Source organism: Tympanuchus pallidicinctus, unplaced genomic scaffold (assembly GCF_026119805.1).
Source record: "Tympanuchus pallidicinctus isolate F22 unplaced genomic scaffold, pur_lepc_1.0 scaffold29, whole genome shotgun sequence".
NCBI classification, from domain to species: Eukaryota; Metazoa; Chordata; class Aves; order Galliformes; family Phasianidae; genus Tympanuchus; species Tympanuchus pallidicinctus.
The window spans coordinates 1,961,295-1,979,608 of record NW_026294746.1 but is presented as its reverse complement, the minus strand read 5'-3'; the positions used below and the strand labels follow the sequence as shown (position 1 = coordinate 1,979,608).

At 41.6% G+C, this 18,314-nt stretch overlaps 2 protein-coding genes across 6 annotated transcripts; one reads left to right on the top strand and one right to left on the bottom strand.

Moving 5' to 3' along the window:
- Positions 1–487: 487 nt before the first annotated feature.
- SLC35E2B (solute carrier family 35 member E2B) lies at positions 488–10,113 on the bottom strand. 4 transcript variants are annotated; one of them, XM_052691891.1, is made up of 11 exons: positions 9,888–10,113; positions 8,448–8,579; positions 7,838–8,086; positions 6,096–6,622; positions 5,332–5,467; positions 5,043–5,170; positions 4,646–4,766; positions 4,376–4,429; positions 3,923–3,995; positions 3,164–3,309; positions 488–2,348 (listed from the first exon to the last, which is right to left on the bottom strand). In XM_052691891.1, exons 4-11 carry the CDS (start codon positions 6,418–6,420, stop codon positions 2,102–2,104), a joined length of 1,230 nt encoding a protein of 409 aa, XP_052547851.1. In that variant the 5' UTR covers positions 6,421–6,622; positions 7,838–8,086; positions 8,448–8,579; positions 9,888–10,113; the 3' UTR covers positions 488–2,101. The 4 variants fall into 4 exon arrangements, with proteins under 4 accessions (XP_052547851.1, XP_052547850.1, XP_052547849.1 ...); XM_052691890.1 differs by lacking the exon at positions 9,888–10,113 and adding an exon at positions 9,099–9,214; XM_052691889.1 differs by lacking the exon at positions 9,888–10,113 and adding an exon at positions 9,065–9,176.
- On the top strand, positions 9,214–16,938 carry LOC128085026 (uncharacterized). 2 transcript variants are annotated; one of them, XM_052691898.1, is made up of 9 exons: positions 9,215–9,346; positions 9,437–9,500; positions 10,440–10,593; positions 11,877–12,022; positions 13,309–13,485; positions 13,721–13,834; positions 14,370–14,456; positions 15,497–15,644; positions 16,067–16,938. In XM_052691898.1, the coding sequence occupies exons 1-9, from the start codon at positions 9,327–9,329 to the stop codon at positions 16,096–16,098; spliced, it is 942 nt and encodes a 313-aa protein (XP_052547858.1). In that variant the 5' UTR covers positions 9,215–9,326; the 3' UTR covers positions 16,099–16,938. The 2 variants fall into 2 exon arrangements, with proteins under 2 accessions (XP_052547859.1, XP_052547858.1); XM_052691899.1 differs by lacking the exon at positions 13,309–13,485 and having other exon boundaries at positions 9,214–9,346.
- Positions 16,939–18,314: the final 1,376 nt, after the last annotated feature.

Here is an 18,314-nt window from a genome sequence, read left to right as displayed (position 1 = left end):
AGCATGGAACAGAGTGGTCCTTGTTGGTTCAGTAGAAGGAAGAGCTAAGAAGAACGGCTGGAAGAAGAGCCAGATTTGCCCAGTCTGGTAAAAACAGAGACCAAAGAGTCTGCACTGAAAAGTACAGGAGGAAAGCAACAGTGCAAACAACCCCAGCACACCTAAACTGTCACACTGCCACAACAGGTAGGGCTCCAGCTGCTGCTAGTAACCAGGGGCACCTGGTAGGAGTTACAGTTCCCAAGTCCTTCCCAGCTGTGTAGCTCCACAGATGTTCTCCATTAATAGGAAACACAAAGTCTGCCAGCTTCCCAAGACAAAGCTGTGGTGGTGGAGGGCACTGCATGAAGGCTGTTAGGTGACCAGAGAGCCGCTCACATCTCAGCTCTCCCACAAGAGTAAAAACATGCTGCAAAACAACGTTTTGTGCCAAATACACAGATTCTTGAAAAGCATAAAGAAAAACTTGAAAAACAGTTCTCAGATCTCCATTTCACAGACCACAGCTTTTTGTTTTTGTTGTTTTTTTTTTGCAAGCAATATGAGCAGTGACAACGCACCAAAACCACGCAACAGAACAGACATCACACAATGATGAAAAAAATGGACATTTCCCTTCTGCTCAAAGCAAACATCCACAGCCAGGGATAAACCTGAGCTGCTGCTCAAACTGATCCTGAGGCCAGGCTCCCCCACACTGCCTGCCCTGGGGACACATTTGCCTTCCCCAGGAACTCAAGCTCATGGAATACCTCACATGGGAAGCGTGAGCAGGAGCTGAAATGTCCAAAGAACTCCGCATGCAACTTCCTATTAGAAATTGTATTTTACCCTAAAGAACGCTTAAATCCAGGCTCTTAACACCAAGCTACACTCTTTCAAAACAGGAAATTATTAAAAATCAGCTCATTTTGTTAATTTTGTTATCAAAAAGCCCACGTGATGGGTTCTGTAGGTACACGTGCTCGATTTGCAAAAACAAATGAATAAAATTTCAGGTTTCCTTAAAGGGAAGGCAAGAAGTTGGCTTTTAACCTCCAGTCAGCCACGAAATGTAACTTCTCCAAAAAAGGAAGAATTCTCAGATTAGCCTCAGCTCGTGGTCCCCTTCCAGCTTTGTCAGATACCCCCAAGATTCCTCACATAACTGGAAATGTCAGAAATATTTTGTACATAGGGTAATAACCCTGAGTTTCTGAAAGGCAGTGCTTTCATTGCAGTCCTACAAACAATGCTACAAAATAAAAGCTCAATTCCTCATTAAAAAATACATAACAAAATGCAGGAAATTCAGATATTAAAATGGTTTCTGATAGAAATACAGATATCCTGACTTATCACACCAAAATCACAGGTTTTGGTGATAATCTGCAAGCAACTGCAAATATGTACTTCAGCACTGTTTATACAGTACAGCTGTCTGTGCACTTGCATTTCAATACTGTAAATACATAACCAGGATGAAAGATTTCCCTTTTGAGTTTCAGCAAAAAAAAAAAAAAAAAAAAAAGACTATCTACTGCTAGTTTTGTAGTTGGAAATAGTGGCTCATTGTGCTTTGAGACATGGACTCATGTCTGTAATTTACTTTAACGAGGGCTTTACCAAAATAAGCCATTTGCTGAGACATGAGCTGGGGAAGGGAGGGGTTCCTTCTTCCAGCTCTGCAACACAAACAGATAATGGAGGATGCAGCATACAGTAATAACACTTTGAAATTTCATTCCACTGCAAGAAAGCCAAATACAGTGACGGGCCAAAGTTTTCACATTGTTTTCCTGGGCAAGGAGGAAGCAAGAATTTTCCTACAAGACACCAAAGTTCTTTCTCTAATATAGGCTTGTGTGGTTTTTTTTGCAGTCAAGAGATCAAAAAGCCCACGTTCACCACATTAAATAACACCAGGCCCTCTGCTATTTCAGTTTCTCAGAAAAATCAAGGCTTCCTGGGTTCTTGTCATCGTTCTCTTTCTGCTTCAAGTCCCAGGCCTGACTTGCTGTGAACCTCAAAGGAACCACATCAGCATCAACAGTCACAGAAACAGTCACTTCTGGCAGGAGTCCCTTTGAGTTGTACAATGTTGTACGAATAAGTGGTCATATCAATCATATGGTTTCAAATCCTTGGCAATCAGTGGCTCAGTATCTTCAGCTGTACTTGGTGCAGGCTGTGGGGCTGCAGCTGCCAGGCTGTGTATAGTTTCTTGCTGATGCTGCTTTGCCTTGTTGTAAAGCAGAACTCCCACCGTCACTAGAACAGTCCCAATGGCTGAGAGGCTTGTGATTTTGTTACCAAACACAATAATACTTAGCCAGATTGACAGTGCGTGCTTCACAGTACTGGCAACACTGGAAAGGAATTTCAGAAGTTAAGGCCAAAGAAATCTCTCCTGTATGGAGTGTAGGAACACACAATCATGTCCTCATTTAGGAGATCTCTTTTGCTAGCTTTTAAATACCAATCAGATTCCACTTTTCCTAGTTCAGTAATCCTCTAGCCACAGTGCTCGTCTACTGGCACTAATATCTTCAAAGACATTTTACTGTAGACTTAGTAAGTCACCTCAGAGTTTGGTTTCTTTGTTATTTTTAACCATGCATTTGCATGCTATTTGCATTAGCAGTTCATTTTTATCTAAAACAGACACTCAGACAATATCAACACAACACCACCAACATAAGTGCCATTTCTGATGTGCTGTTACTGCTCAGGTTATAGAGTATTCATCACAGCACCAGAATTGTGCAGGAGCCTAACGAAGCTGCCCATAACTGACAACAAAGGAGGAGCCATGTTCAAAAGACACAAGTATTACAGAAAGTGTAGCTTGTCGTGCTGGTGTCACGCCTCAGAAACAGTTGTACAGAGCTGACTGACCATTTTCTGTACTGCAATTAGCTATCTGTAGGTATTGCCTTATTATCACCACAGCAAATGTCAGCACCTGTTCCCAGCTTCAACAGCACGTGCCAAATGCTGCTCTTCTCACACTTTGAGCAACCAGTCCAAAAGCTTTTCATGATGCGGATGTGAAAAAATTTGTTCTAACATTTCACACATTTGTGCATTTACTCATTTCTTTGCACAGTACTCTTACTACTTGGTTTCTAAGCAGAAATATTGAGTGAGAAAAATAAACATAAGCACGGAAATGAAGTTTTACCTGAAAGTCACAGGAGAAATTTTTCCCATCAGGGCATAGGCTGTAACACTTTGCAGGTGGAACAAGACTCCATCTATTAAGAGAAGTACAACTACATCTTGGTTGTAGCTAAAACTCCTTCCACTTTTCCCAATCACTGGAACATCCTAAATGCAAAATAGAGGCTCTTAAGAGTTTAGCTTATAACCAAACCTAAAAACCAACATAGCCTTTATTATTATAACCAGATATTAGTTTTACATTTAAACATCAGCATAACAAGATCTGAAACATAAAGGACATTCACGTCCTCCAAAGTTTCCCCCCAAAAGATGAAGAAGCCCTCTTGGATCTGACTGCATTCAGACTGCCAGTGAGATCTTTCCAAGCACTGATGCAAGGCAATGAAATGTCAGAATGCACATTAGACTTACTTCAGCACAATTTTGCTTTCAGAGAGTTTGTATTCCTGCATGCCACATGAACATTGGCAAAAAGTCAGCAGATTCTTAAGATTCGTAGTTCAAGTCTTTAACTACAATTTTGAATGCATTTATGTAGACAGACAAAGTAATTTCTCTCTAAAACTCTGAAATAAACTCAGGCTTTCTGGGCCAGCTGCCATCTCACATCTCTGCTAAGCTATTGCTTTTACTGTTTCTCCAGGTCATGCAAACAAAAGACAAAGCTCTGGTGATGAAGTGCTTGAAGTAAAATGGGGCGAATTAAAAGCAAAGCTCACAAGTAACATATAAATTTGCACTAGCAAATTCAAATTACCATGAAAAATATCCAAGCTGGAATAAGCATAACCACTGCAGCAGCACTTGTATAGAACTGAAGCTCTGGGGCCCTACAAAAAGACAAACAAAAAATGGTTAAGAGTTCCTTATTTCACAGAGCTGAAGAGAGATGCATCAGATTTACATAAAAACCTCATTGTGGTATTGGTAGACATCAAGAAATGCTAACAAAAAGCAAACTACTAAGCTTTGCAGACAACAAACTCAGCAATCTCTTGCATTCTGTGTTCTGTGTTGGCCAAGCCAAACTGAAGATAAAAGGCCAAAGTTTTCAAGACCCAAACCAGCTGTAAAATCCTGCAGTAAAATTCACATTTACTGAGTTGATGAAGTTCACAGCAGCTTAGTCCAATATAATCACAAATGCATGGTTTTCTTATGCAGCCTAAAGTCAATCCATAATCCAACCTGAAATGTTTTAAATACTTACGAAAATCTGTATTTATCTCCACTGAGTAATTTTTTGGAAAAGACATTCTGCAGACTGGTAAAGAAACAAAAACACAATGTTTAAGCAAACTCACAGCAAAAAGGAATCCATGATCACTTGACTTAGTTTATTGTCTATGGAAATATCAAAATAAAAAACTTGTCATTTTCCTAGTTCCAAAGACAGAAAGAACTACAAGCAATGACTTTACTCAATCTATAAGAAACATAACTCCTTTATTCCACACACAGAACAGCTGCTAGGACTTACCAGTCCATTATATTAGTAGATAAAGCTGCCGAGAAACCTAGAATGTTGAAGCTTATTTCAGTAGCTGTACACAGAGCTAGCCCACCCATAACTGGAATGAGAGAGAGATTAACCAGCAATCCTGCAAATGGAAAGAAATAACAAATTAACTCCAATTACTATACTCCTAATGCCAAACATGAGACAACACAGCTTTAAGTTTTAGTTTCCCCACAACTCCTTTATTTCAAAGGAGAAATAATTTGATCAGATTTACTGTTCTATCAGAATGATTCTTCCAGCTGCTTGAAACTGTCTGCCATACGTCAGTGACATCTCCCTGCCCACAGCCCAACAAGTGACAGCATGACACAAAACAAGTATTTTTAAAAGGAAACATAAATACTGAAGTGCTCACCAGTGTATTCCCCCAATATCATCCGAGACATGATAACAGTAAAAATAGGTGCAGAACTTTTAACTGTCTCTGCAAATGAAACTGCCACATTTTTCAAGCTGACGAGCCCTAAGACCACTGTTGCAAATCTGAAATTGAAAAACACAAGAGATTAAGCAGAAGATACAACAAAGCTTTAACAGCTATGCTCTGTGAAAGCAAGAAAGAGAGGGAAGAGAGCATAAGAACAGTGCTTCTGACCAGAAAAATGCCATGAGCCAAAAGGATAGAACTCCAATTAAAGGTTTACCTCATCAGTCCAACAAACAGCATTATCATGATGAAATTGGGTGGGTAAGAGATGCGTGTTTTGTGCTGGTACAAGCAGCATGGAACAAACATTTTTATACAACCAATAAAGGTGGTTGAAAGCATTTGAACAGCACCTAGAGAGATGGGAAAAAATGTCAGGTGATGATGGGAACGCCACATAATAAGCAGCATGAGAGAATTTTGTAAACAAACTGGTCTGTAGTGACTCTAGGCTTGATGAATTCTCACAGCTCTTTACTTTTGCACCCACCAGCAAGGCAGCAGAATAAATCAGATAACTCAGTCCACAGATAGAATTTTTTAAGTTCTCTTATTAAAACAAATAAGGAAAAATAAGCCCAGTGAATAACAGATGTCACAGAGGGCAGCTTCTGCACTTTTACATAAAAACTGTTAATCAAACAAGTTAATCAGCACTAGAGACTGTCAACAACTGACTCAATTTTATTATATTTTTCAAGAGCCCACACTGCCCTCTGGCACAGAAAAGTGAACATTTAATTACATTTTTTGTTCTCTAAACACTCTCACAGCTCCTGTCCTCCATGTGGATAGATGAGAGGAGAGAAGGCAGGCTGTGATCACACACACAGGTTCTCAGCCCCAAGATCCACCCCCACATCTCCTAACTTGGTCCTTCTGAGGGAGCAAATTGTTCAGCTAAAGGGAACTTTACATGCAAGGATCTGATATAATCAAATATTTTACTGGAACTGAAGCATAAAAGAAAAGCAGGGTTACCTAGCATGCTGGGTTCTCCTTCCAGTAAGGAAAGGATGTATTTGTTAAGAAAAAGAGTGCAAAAGCTGAAGAAAAACCACAAAGTGAGGTAGATGAGAGCATGAGAGTTCCAGATGCCCAAGTCTGACTCGATGACCGTGGTCTCTGTGATAGTTATTTTCAGAACGTTCTCTTCTGGCACACTATCACTCCTAGCAATCACAAATTTTTCACTCCTGTTAGCAAAGAGCGAGCCCAAATTAAATAGTGATTTTCCCTTTGGCTTTTCTTCAAGGAGAGGAGGGTTGGGTTCCTCCGGCGTCTCAGCACTCGTCACAGTCGACATAGTGACACAACACAACTGCCTGTCCTTAACACAAAGCAACACTGACTTCGTAGGGAACAGCACGTGGAGAGAAGAAAAATATCATGTGATCAATCTTTCATCTCCAGTGGTCTCCAAAAGTGTATTTGGTCCTCCAAGTAACATCCTGTATGAAAATCAACTTTAGATGCCTCTTCATGTGCTCTATTCCATTTTTTTTTACCTAAGAATGGAAAAAAAAAAAAAGAGAAAGAAAGAAAACCAAATATAGCAGCACACATCAATCCAGTACTACAAAAATATCACATTCATTCTGAAAGATAAAAAAGACCTCACTACCCTCTCTTTCAGAATGCATTTTGTACTGCTAACTTGACAATGACCTTTACTTTTCTCAAGTTAAACAACCTTTGGCATCATAATGCTAATAATGTGCAAAGAAAGAAAGGGAACCTGAGAAGCTTAACTGCATTATTAAAACATATGATCAGAATTAAGTGCTTTCTATTTTACAGACTGTGTTTTATGAGCAAAAGCAATCAGAATTAATCAGATGATTCTAAAATGATGAGTCATCTTTTGTTCCTAGATAAGGAAGCAGTAGAAGAAATGAGAGCTGACAAATCCAAAAGCACATTTCTTGGATGGGCTGTATGGAAGGCCTTGCACAGTTAAAAAGCAATTACTGGGGGCAGCTGATCACTGAACAGCTTAGTAAAGCTCTCTGAAATAAGACTGTAATACCACAGTGAATCAAAGAATGGCAGCACAGGAAATAATTAATGGCAAGCAAAAATAGCAAGGTTCTAACAAGACCTTATGCACCTGCCCTGATTTTGCTAACATATGAACAGCATCCGTTTTTTTCTTCACGATTTTGTAATGTTTGATACAAAGATGTACTAAGAGTTAAATACATTGTGCCATTCATTCCCATATCCTGCTTTACACTGAAGTTTTCCACTCCTAGTGTAAGCTATTTCTCTTATTACAGCCACATAGGGACCATTTCCACCCCATCACCTTATCCTTTTCCGTTTTAGCAGGAAATCAAGCCAACACATTGAGGTACAATGCTTCTGCAAGCTTGTGCTCAACCATATATTCATGTTTACCCCACGTACAACAAAACCAGCCCACGTGAAATAAATAGGCTGTATGGGGATTTGTTCCAACAACCTGATCTTTGATTTCTCCTCTTCCAAGCTTTCATGAGAAACAAACAACAGAAGAATCACTATACATTCAGAACAGTTCATTACCAAAACTTAGCTTTTTTTTTTCCTATTTACATTGCTCAAGTAAAAACAAAAACAATTAAGCCCAACAAAACCCCCACCCTGGGCAGCACCACATTATCATATTTGATATCCCCAATTCCACTAGTGGAAGCAGAAAAGCAATAAGAAGAATAAAACCACACCTCTGAATTACTGACCTGCTGTCTTACATCAGCTGGAAAGCTTTAAATTGGCTGGAAGAGCTTTCCATCTGGAAGCAATTCAATCCTCCTCCCATAAGAGCAACCAGCAGCTGATGTTTACCAATAGATGAAAACGTGGCAGTAGCTGGTAGACTGTTTCTGTTGGATTACACACAACATGGAATCTTCCAGCTCACAAGAATGAACAGCATGCAGTGCATTTTAAACTCTTCCTTCTATCTTCTCCCATTTTAGACTACATTACTAATGAAAAAAAAAAAAGTGTTGTAGTAAAGGTGAAAAGATAACCTTTGAGAGCATCAAATTTTGACTGATGAGTAGCAGCTAATTGTTTAAAATATCTTCCCTTAGAACTGAAAAACTAAAATTATTTAAAGATAACACATACAGCGACAAGGAAAAATGCAGTAATGTGAGGAAACACAACTTAATGAGAGGAAATATGACCTTTTTCTTTTTTTAAAGCTGCACCTACTATGCCTGGATACAATTTATTGCAAACATGAAAGATAACATTTCCAGCACCACAGATGCTGGGGTGGCACACAGCCACGTGTTTGGATGCAGAACTCCTTGGTGATGCAGCTGCCCTCAGTGCAGGTACCTGTTAGTCAGAAGCTCTCGCTGTGCTGTCAGCAGTGGAGCACATTCTGCCCATCGCTGTTACACGTCACCCAGCAGCTCCCGATAGCGTTCGTTGGACGGGCAGAGCTTGGGGCTTCAGCACGACCAGCATCTGGCAGAAAGACAAGGCGTTAGGAAGGAGGGGTGGGAAGAACCGCGGCTTTGTCTGTGCATTAAGATGGATGTCTTCTTTTGTTGGTATCCACAAAAAAACGCGAGGAGCAGGAACGCTAGAAGCGGCCACTTCTGAAACCGAGCTTAGTCGGGCAGCGAGGAGAGGCCGGGATGCAGACACGCCCACGTGCCCTTGGCAGCTCAGCATCCGAGCGAGCAGCCGACGTTATTTCACTGAACGACAACAAAGCACAAAGGCGTACAGACCGCGAACACCATCTCAGAGCTACTAACGTCTCTCGCGCAAAGAAACGCTCACAAACAGCCGAACGTTTTCCCGCACACCAGCGGCACTCCGCCCGCCCCTCGCGACCCCCGCGGCCGCCCCGAGCAGGGAGCAGCAGCAGCGGCAGCCTCCCGCCTCCCTTCCGCCCGCCCTCATCCCAGAGGGTTCGAAATGAAAGGGAAGGAGGCTGCGCTCACTGCCGGCCGGTCAGCAGCGCTCCGCCCGCCGTACCGAGCCGCCCTCCCGCGTGCGGCACAGCCCGGGCGGCCGCCGCCCAAAGCCGCGGGCGGGAGCGGGCCGAGGGGCGGCCCCGCATAGAGCCCGGCACCCAGCCGTGCCCAGCCGCCCCGCGCCGTGCGGGAAGTGACGTCCCGCCGCCCCGGAAGGGCGGGCGCTGCGCGGCGCGGCTCAGCCGCCGCAGCCATGTAGCTGCCGTTAGCGGAGGGCGGCGCGGCCGGCATGGAGCCCGCCGAGGAGAGGTGAGAGGTAGCGGCGCGGCTGTGGGCGCGGAGCGGCGCGGCTGTGGTTGCGCCCCGCCGTGACGCCGCTTTGCTTCTCTCTCCCTACAGCGGCCCCGCGCTGCCCAACCTCACCCCGCGGCACCGGGAGCTCGTCCCCACGCCCTGCGGCCCCGTGAGTAGCCGGGCGGTTCGTGGCGGTCAGGTCCTTCCCGCAGGAGAAAATGTGTTAATTACAGTCGTTCGGTCAGACCCAGGGCTACCCGCGGTTCCTTCGCGTGTGGTTTGGCTGGAGCTCGTTCCTTGGCTGCTTTTCATAGCTGCTGCCGTGTGTTTATGGCTGCAGATCAAGCCCGGTACTAAACAAGCACTGCCCCCATTGAGTGAAGGCCAGCCTCGCTCCAAAGCAAGCAGCACTTTCTCAATTACTTTCAGTTGGTTTGGTTAAATTAAACCGTGTTATCAATGCGGTGCATGGAAAGACTTTGTGTATAAGGATGTTTTGTATAGCAGCAATGTGACTAATGTAAGATGGTAGCTCAGTAACAGTGCCATAGCTGACCTCTGCCTGCAGGTGACTCTCCAGGGCCATGTGCCACTGCCAAGGGAAATCCAAGTCGTTCTGAGCATGGTGCCATTCACCACCAGTTCATCTCTCTCCAGGATTTAGGCTGCACAGAAAAAAACAGCTCATTCAAATCTTTTGCATGCTTTCAAGTGTGACTGTTTCTCTATGATCTTCTAAAAGTAAAAATCTTAGCGTGGGTCCCCAGGAGGTTACTTGCTGAACGTTACTGCTTTGATAGGTTTATATCTGGGTATTGCAAGACTTGATTCTAGGAGACGAAATTAGAGTGCTGTGAGAAAAGCAGAATACAGTTTTGCAGGGATGAACCCGAAAAATCGAGGCTGAGATCACTCATCAGATGGAGTTGGAGTTCTCACTCCCTCAGCACTTTTGCAGTTTCAGTTCTATTGCAAAATGTTTCTCTTCCCCTTCTCCCAGGGGAACCCTGCCCTGGTTGTCCATCAGCCCATTTGCTTTAATGCATTTCTTAGGGACAGCAAATAGGTCAAACGGCATCACAAGTTTAAACGTTCTCTTCCTTTACAGATCAAGCCTTGTTCAGAGCTGTCATTTCCTGTGAAGATCTACTTCTGCGTGACTATTTTGTCTCTGCTCAGTGTTATAGGGCTGACCATAGAGACACTCGTTCGACAGACTGAGGAAGATTTCACCATTTCTCTTATACAGTTAGTTGGAGTTGGTAAGAAACACACTCACTGTGCTTTAAAACACAGCAGTGCCAAAGTAGGAACTAAGGAATGCAATGAGCACAGAGGGAGAATTGCACACCTGCCACACACCTCTGGTTTAGGTCAGCACAAACAGAGCACTAGAAAGTTAATTCAAGAGGTTGGATTTAATTTGTTAAACCTTCCCTTTTTGAAAACAAAGGGATGTCCTTTATTTGTCTCAGAAATGTTCCTGTGCCATCTCTGCAAACAGTGGTCAGGAAAATGTTTGTTTCCAAATTATTTGTACAGACTTCTGTTTTAGCAGGTGAACTTATAAAACAAGGAAATACTGTCTGACATCTTCAGGTCTTCCTGAGGTCATAAGCACACAAAAAAAAAATCACAAGATCCATTCTTTTATTTGCTGACCATTTTTTTCATCTCAATTACTATAATAATAGCAGAAAAGGAAGTAAACTTACCGTAAAGTTTGTTTGAGCAACTGAAGTTATTATGTTACTTTGAAAACTTTTATGACCCAGGTCCCAGGCTGACATTTTTATCCCATGTGCTGAGTCCAGGAAGTACAACTCTGGGAAAACAGAAAAAAACTGTTACTTTGTCTATGGTAAGAATGAGCTCATGTTTGCAGGAGTGACCTAGATAGGAACAGCCCGTCTTTGTGCAAGGAAAGCCTCTTCCTTATGTGTGTGGTGGTTGCAGAATAGAATACTAAGGTATGTAGCTTGATGTATTTCATAAGAACATCACCTCAGAACTTTCCTGAATCAGTTCCTTTCTGGACTATAGTTTGGTGGGTTAAAGCTTGTGCAGGGGGTCAGAGCCATGAAAACAATCCTGTGGAGGTATGTGTGTGAGCAGTACCTTCCTGACTAGTCACTGGAATTGCTGTCACTGGAAGGATTCTGTAATTTCAGTTCTTTAATAAAATACCGTTACTTAATTTCATTTGCATATACTCAACATATATGTTGAACAGTGTAGTTCTAATCCAATAAAGGATACCACAGCTGCTGGTTAGTTTGGATAGTTGCTATTTTCAAACCATTTCCTCAGAAGTGATTTAAAAGTCCAGTGAATTATTTCATTCTTTGTATGCTACACACAGGAGCACTCACAGCATCTGAAGAATCGGATGCAGGCTCCTTGTTGAGAATGAAGATATGCTTTTGATTAAGGAATCTAAGTTGCACAATCTTGATAATTCCACTTTGTCATCTGGATCACGTGCACTGACAAATAGCACCACTCTGTGCTCACCTGCTAACTGACTTCTCCTTCTCCTTCCCAGTGTTCTGTGTGTACTATGTCACTAGAGGAATCCTGCAGGAGAACCGCCAGGAGCTCATTGTCTTTGTTCTTTCCATCCTGCTAGTGATGTTTCGTTCCATTATCAATTTCACAGTTCTTCCTGCTGAGCAAAAGCCAAAACTCCTGGTTAGTCTCCTGGTTTTAATTAACTTTGCTTTACTCTAAATCTTGGATGTAAAAATCTTAGAAAGGCAAGGCACCTGTGGTAAGGGCACTGGAAACAGAAAATCAGGCCAAATTATTCCTACCACTGAATAACAAAATGCACATCTCCACAATGACAAATTGTACAGTTCTATGGGTTTCTTTATGCAAGTACCTGAAAGTAACATCAGTATCAAATGACATTACTTACACAGAATTACTGCAGAATGTGTTGCCATCGGTTTACTTACTCTGCATCAGATTTTCACCTATGAAATCACTGGCCCAAAGTCACATAAATTCGACTGAATGGAACTGGAATGTCAGGTCTGTATGCAAGGACACAGCCACTAGCAACTCCTAACATCCACAAAAGCAACATTGTGTTTTTAAGAGTGATAACCTGATGCAAGGAAACAAAAAGATAGTGTTAAGGCAGGTACTGCCCATCCAGGTGACTTGTTTGCCTTCCGTAACAAAATGTAAAGAAGGAATGTACCGTGTTACTACTTCAGTAGTTGAACTTTCCCCTGCCGTGCTTCCCTTTCATGTTTGCATACTTATCACAAATGTGAGGAGATTCCTTCTTCCCTGTAGTCATCTACAAATATTTTTTTATAGAAGAGATTACAGTCAAGATTACAGCAACGCAGAATTTTCCTGTTCAACTGCTGATCAATTAACAATTAGTTAAACGTCTTCAGCAGAGTTAATGGTCAATAAGAAACAGGCATTAGAGATGCAAATTACTTTTGAGGTATGTGTCCTAGCTTTCAGTTTATGTATTAAACAAGGATAAACAAGTAAACCAGCAAAATCTGGTCTAGAAGATGCACAGTTAAGGAGATTTTAGTAAAAGTAAGTGATTACTCTTCTGCTTGTAACAGTAACTTCTGCTTCCTGAGCAAAATTACTGAGCCAGAATAAAATAATGCTTACTAGTTTAAACATTCTCATATCAATGTAATTATGAAGGACATCTTACCACTTCAGCTGTCTTTCTCCTTGAGGGTAACGTAGGCCAAAACAACTGATGTGAGTTTACACTTAGTACCAGGTGCTTGCACCAAATGCTTGATCAGGCTACACTTTCTGCCACTTAACGGTGTGCAAACTGTCATGTTCAACTTTTTTATTTTAAATGCTATTAATAAGTAGTTCAGTTCTTCTTACCCTTTTATTCCTTCATTTGTAGTTAGAAGATTTAAAGATAGAACTATCACTGTTTCAGCATGACCAGTCACATGCTTATTTCTCTTTCTCATCAGGCCCGCTTCATTCTCATCCTCTTGGTTGGCTCCTTTGATGTCATCTGTGCCATCATCCTTATTCAGAGTCAAAGCATGATGGCCTTTCGAGTGGGTGGTGCTCTAGAAAGCCTACAGTCACAATACTTCATGCTGAATCTCTGTTTTTCCATGCTGACCTTTGATCTTCAGGCACAGGTATAGAACTCTTCTTCCAGGTTCCATTTTCTCATCCTGTTGAGAATATCTTAGAATTACAGCTAGCTGAACTGAACTGAGGGCTACCTAAAGCAATTCTGTCTGTATCTTACCTGCTAGGTAAGCTTAGCCTGATAATGGTAATTTTCCAGGTGTTTTTTGGTGTCAAGTATTTTGGTGAGATATACAGTCTCACGCTAAAAATGTCAGCAAATCTTTGCCTCTTCTCTTTCAGCTCTGCTTGTGTATTCTGCTGATAAGCCTCCACGAGATCACCCTTCTACATAACATCATTTCAGCAACAGGGATTCTCTGGGCTTGCCTGAAAGTGACCGTTAGCATCATCGCGGTAAGTGTGAAGCCAACAGCTATGCTATCCAGGATAATCAACTTCTGAATCTAGAAGTTCCTGCCCTCGAGCAGCAATCACAAGCTAGCAAGTGACAACTGTCCCTTTCTGCATAATATTGCTAAGTGGAAGGGATCTAGAATGGATCCCAATAGAGAACGAGAACACCAACAATACCAAGGTTTAATATAGATCTGTGTCTGTCCCCTGAGTGTGAAGGTGAACCACCTCAAGCTATCATTACTCCTTTCTGAGGGACATACTTTTATTTTCAGTCCTTGACATCTGTGGAACATACAGACAGGATGACAGTATCTTCAATATTTCTACCTCTATGACAAGGTTAATTGAAATTGTCAACTGTCCTCCAAATTACTGCAAAGATGGATATGCAGACACAGACTGCACAGACCTCAGATCCTTGGGAACAACACCAAAAAGAGGAGTGGTCCTTTACTGGGGCAACTTCTTTAAAGATGAATGAGAACTTTCAGTTTAATGTAAGGATTTGTATATATCTGGTCTTATTTTACAGATTTTAAAAGAACTGAAGCCTCTAGTGTGGATTTTTCTCTGTCAGAACGTACCTGAAGTAGTTTTTCTCATCTACCTGCTTTACACGGTAATCCATCAGACTTCCTTGCTTGATAACTGGGAACAAGGCTGGAAGCCTCTGCTTTGTTACTGGATCCTTGGGTGCAAAACATGGTGTCCCCTTCCTGAGCATACATCCTCATTGTAGCTCATTTTAGAATCAATGAGAGCAGCAGCCATGTCCAGCATCTTTGGAATGTACTTTCCAGACAGGAATCGTGTCAAATTGCTCCTGAACTACTTAGTTAAAGGGAGAGGCTTTGGAACTCACTGCAGCTGGCAAGGTATCTGGAATGATTAGAGAAAGACAAAAGAAAATCTTCCAACACAAGGTACATAGTTCTTCTGAAATACTTCCTCTCCCTCACAGTGGTACCACTGTTTGACCAGCTGCAGGGTCTGAAGTCATATTTTAAAGAATATCTTACATAGTATCCCAGATGCTGATCTACATGTAGGCAAAACAGGAGACACTGTAAGCTCAACAAAGCTCAGTGTTGAGCATTTTTTGGCACTATAATAGTGATAAAGCACTTATCACTGGAGCAGCCCAACAGCTCCCACAACACGTGGGAAAAGAGGCAAGGAAGAAGAAAGGGTAAAGCTGATTATCCATCATGGGAAGGGCCAAATGCTATTAGCAGCCAGTACTTTGTTTCTCATACTTCACTTCCAGACGCTGACAAAAGTCCATTGGCTGCAATCCTTGTGGTTTTATTAAAGGCTGAAGTCAAATCAGGTTCTTCCAATTATGTACAGACCTCTTTGATTTGGAAAAGCACAAAATGACCACACACTGACTTTGGTGGTTACGTTTGTATTGCAGTTAGGAATGAAAACACAGATAAGAATAACATAGCAATTTGAAAATAGCTAGATCTACTTATGGTTTTGCATAGCAATACCTAAGAGTGCCTAGCAAATGAGGGCACTGGCATACATAGTAAAACTCTATCAGATAAAGCTGTAATACAGTCACTTATCACATGACTTCTTCCAGAAACTTAGTGATCGATTGTATTTTATGAGTTCCAGGTTTTTGATTGTTGCATCTTTATTTTCCTACAGGTGATAAAAGAGTGGGGCAGAGGGAATTCTTACACTTTAGAGGCTGCTTTCATTACTGGCTCTTGCATTTCTGTTGCAATAAAATCTGTTTTGTTTTGGGCATTGATTCACGTCTACCGTGGCTTTGGGCAAGGACTAAGAGAAAGAAGTAAGTACTCAAAAAGGTTAACTTAACTAAGAAGTCTGTGGCCTGTTGGACTCACAATGAAGTAGAGAGCTTGCCAGGCCAGGAAAATAGTTAGGAATAGTCATGATAAAAGGCAGGTCTTTATTGCTGCAGCCATCAGCAGCTTGGATCAAATATGTGTGATATCTCCTTGAAGAAAATTGATATTTGTTAAATCCACACAAGAACTGCTGCCATCCAGAAAAACAGATCTGTGGGGAAAAAGTATCCTCTATACTAAATAGATGCAATTCTTCTTTATCATGCAGTGTAAATGTCTAAAATAAGAGGGATAAAGGGACCTAGATAGCCACCAGTCTGAAACTACCTATCTCTTATAAAAGGAGGACATAAATGCAGATGGGCGTTGTTTTTGACTGATCTGCCTCTTCCTTTCTTCCCAGTGTTTTCTTCCTATGGAAGGATCGACTCCTGAGCATCCCCTTTGCATCCTAACTGCAGCTCTTACAGAGTGAAAGCATAGCTGAGAAGTTCTGATCAAGTGCATGCATTTGGAACGTAAGATAATGGCTCTGTTTCACAAAGACAGAAGAAGTTTCTTTGAAAAGCATCTTCACATTTCTTAGATTGTTTCATGCTATGGGATTACAGCAGTGCAGCTGGTAACAGCTTATAAAGCAAAGTATGCTCATGAAAACAAGAATAATCCTCTCACGCTCAGTGGGTTCTGCTGACAGGACACTGCAGCTTTCACTCACGTTCCTGATGTTGCTTTGAGCTGCGGGAGGTTCACAACACACATGTGAGTGGGGCACATCGTTAATATAAATGCTCATTTTGATGATGCTCCAACATAAGAATTTGCACGCCAGTCTTTACTTAGTGAGGCTGGAAGTGGAGAGCCCTGCCTCCATTTCTCAGCTCAGACCTGTCACCGAGCAGAGGTCCTAAGAGCTCCACAGTACATGCTTTCTGTTCTGCAGCTCATGTATGACTTCCACGAGCTGTTTAGACAACAGCTGCATTCTCTGATATCCACTGTGTCTGTGTGACTGCTTATCCCCAACATGATAGCTAGAGCTCTTGTTCCTGCCCTGACTTACCAATACTTCATGATATTTTTTTAAATCTCAGCTCACATCAAATCTACACAAGGTCATTTCACGCCCTCTAACGTATCTAACCACTGTGCCATTTCACAACAACAGGTGACTGTTGTATTAAGTCTCTACTATTGCAATTTAAAAGTTTGGTATTTTACTGATTGCAACCTTTAGCTACTGGTTATGTATTTTTTAATAAAGTTTAAACACAGTTTGGGTATGGGTTATTTTTTCTTAAATTAATGCGATGAGCTCAATGGAAAGCTGCTTTACAAATGAAGATGGAAGAGCTTGAAACTGCGACTCCTGTGTGCTGTGAACCGCACTGGATGAAGTAGCTGAAATAGTCTGTTGTAGCTTTGTAGGGAAATTTGTAGGGAGGATCTCAAGACTTGTATAAAGAGCTGAGACTAGGATGGGAAAAATACTGGCAAAAAACACATTTTATAGGCAGCACAACGGAGACACGAAGAGGTTAATGGTCTATGGTCAGCCTGCACACAGCTGGCACTTTCAAGAGAAAGCACGAGAGTACCAGCTGATGGCTGTGACTTCATTCCACAAGTCCAAATGTGACTATGTATTGTTGCTGAAATGGAGGAAAACAATTAAGCATATTCAGTACTTTTCTAAAATAAGCCAGCATGCAGCAGGTCTTGCCCACAGCAGTAGCAATAAGGGAATACTTATTTTTTGCAGAAGGTCTTTACTTGGCCAAAACTACCTGAAAAAAGAAGGCTTGTACCATGCTTTTTTTTGTCCTCATTGCAAAATAATGGCACTGCTATTTCCCTGCCTCCTGCATAGGCAATAGAGTGCCATTGTCACAGAAATGGTGGCTTATCTTTTTGGCTATAGACTGGAAGAGCTTGTAGCTAGCCAAGCATAAGATGGAAAACTCTTGCTAAAGCACCTCAGATAGCAAATAAATTCCATTTAAAAGCTGCTATATTTACCTGTATATGATATCTCCATACGTTTGTCAATCATTTGGCCTGCATCAGTTGTTGGAATAGGTTACAGATTACATTATGAAATCATGAAAGAACATTTAATCATAATTGTCAGCCATAAGTTTTATGGAAAAAGTGTCTGGAACTTGATCACAGCATGCAAAGGAGAGGACAGAATGGGCATTTAAACTACAATTTCACTCAAGTTCATTATATATCCAGATATCTGAGATTATCTCAGATTATTGCCCATGTCTATTTCCTCACTCACTTTTCTACTTTTGGACCTTCATAAAATTAGTTAATGAAGCCCAATTAGCTGGAGGGAAGATTTTTTATTTTATTTATTTTTTAAACTTGCACAGCAAATCCGGAAGCTTTTATTTTGAAACTTTTGGGAAAAGTCTTGCATCAGACAGACACAATCACAGCAGCCTTACATACGTCTAGAAAACAGAAGCTACTGTGCCATGAGACAATGCACCAAAACCCCACACTGAATATTTGTCTTCCAAGCAAGTAATTGTGTGCACCTAACTTACTGTCCTCAGAAGTCAAAATTCTGTTAAACAAGTTCAACTTTACAAAAAGATTTTATTGAAAGGATTGAAAAATATTTGTTTTCAGCAATATTT

Excerpts from the sequence above, each read along its gene's own strand:
- SLC35E2B (XM_052691891.1), bottom strand. The coding sequence starts at position 6,420 with ATGTCGACTGTGACGAGTGCTGAGACGCCGGAGGAACCCAACCCTCCT. Across the intron at positions 4,430-4,645 it reads TCTACTAATATAATGGACTG|TCTGCAGAATGTCTTTTCCA; the intron begins GTAAGTCCTAGC and ends TTTCTTTACCAG. Across the intron at positions 3,310-3,922 it reads CAGCTTGGATATTTTTCATG|GATGTTCCAGTGATTGGGAA; the intron begins GTAATTTGAATT and ends TTTTGCATTTAG.
- LOC128085026 (XM_052691898.1), top strand. The coding sequence starts at position 9,327 with ATGGAGCCCGCCGAGGAGAG. Across the intron at positions 9,501-10,439 it reads TCCCCACGCCCTGCGGCCCC|ATCAAGCCTTGTTCAGAGCT; the intron begins GTGAGTAGCCGG and ends CTTCCTTTACAG. Across the intron at positions 13,486-13,720 it reads CCTTTGATCTTCAGGCACAG|CTCTGCTTGTGTATTCTGCT; the intron begins GTATAGAACTCT and ends CTTCTCTTTCAG.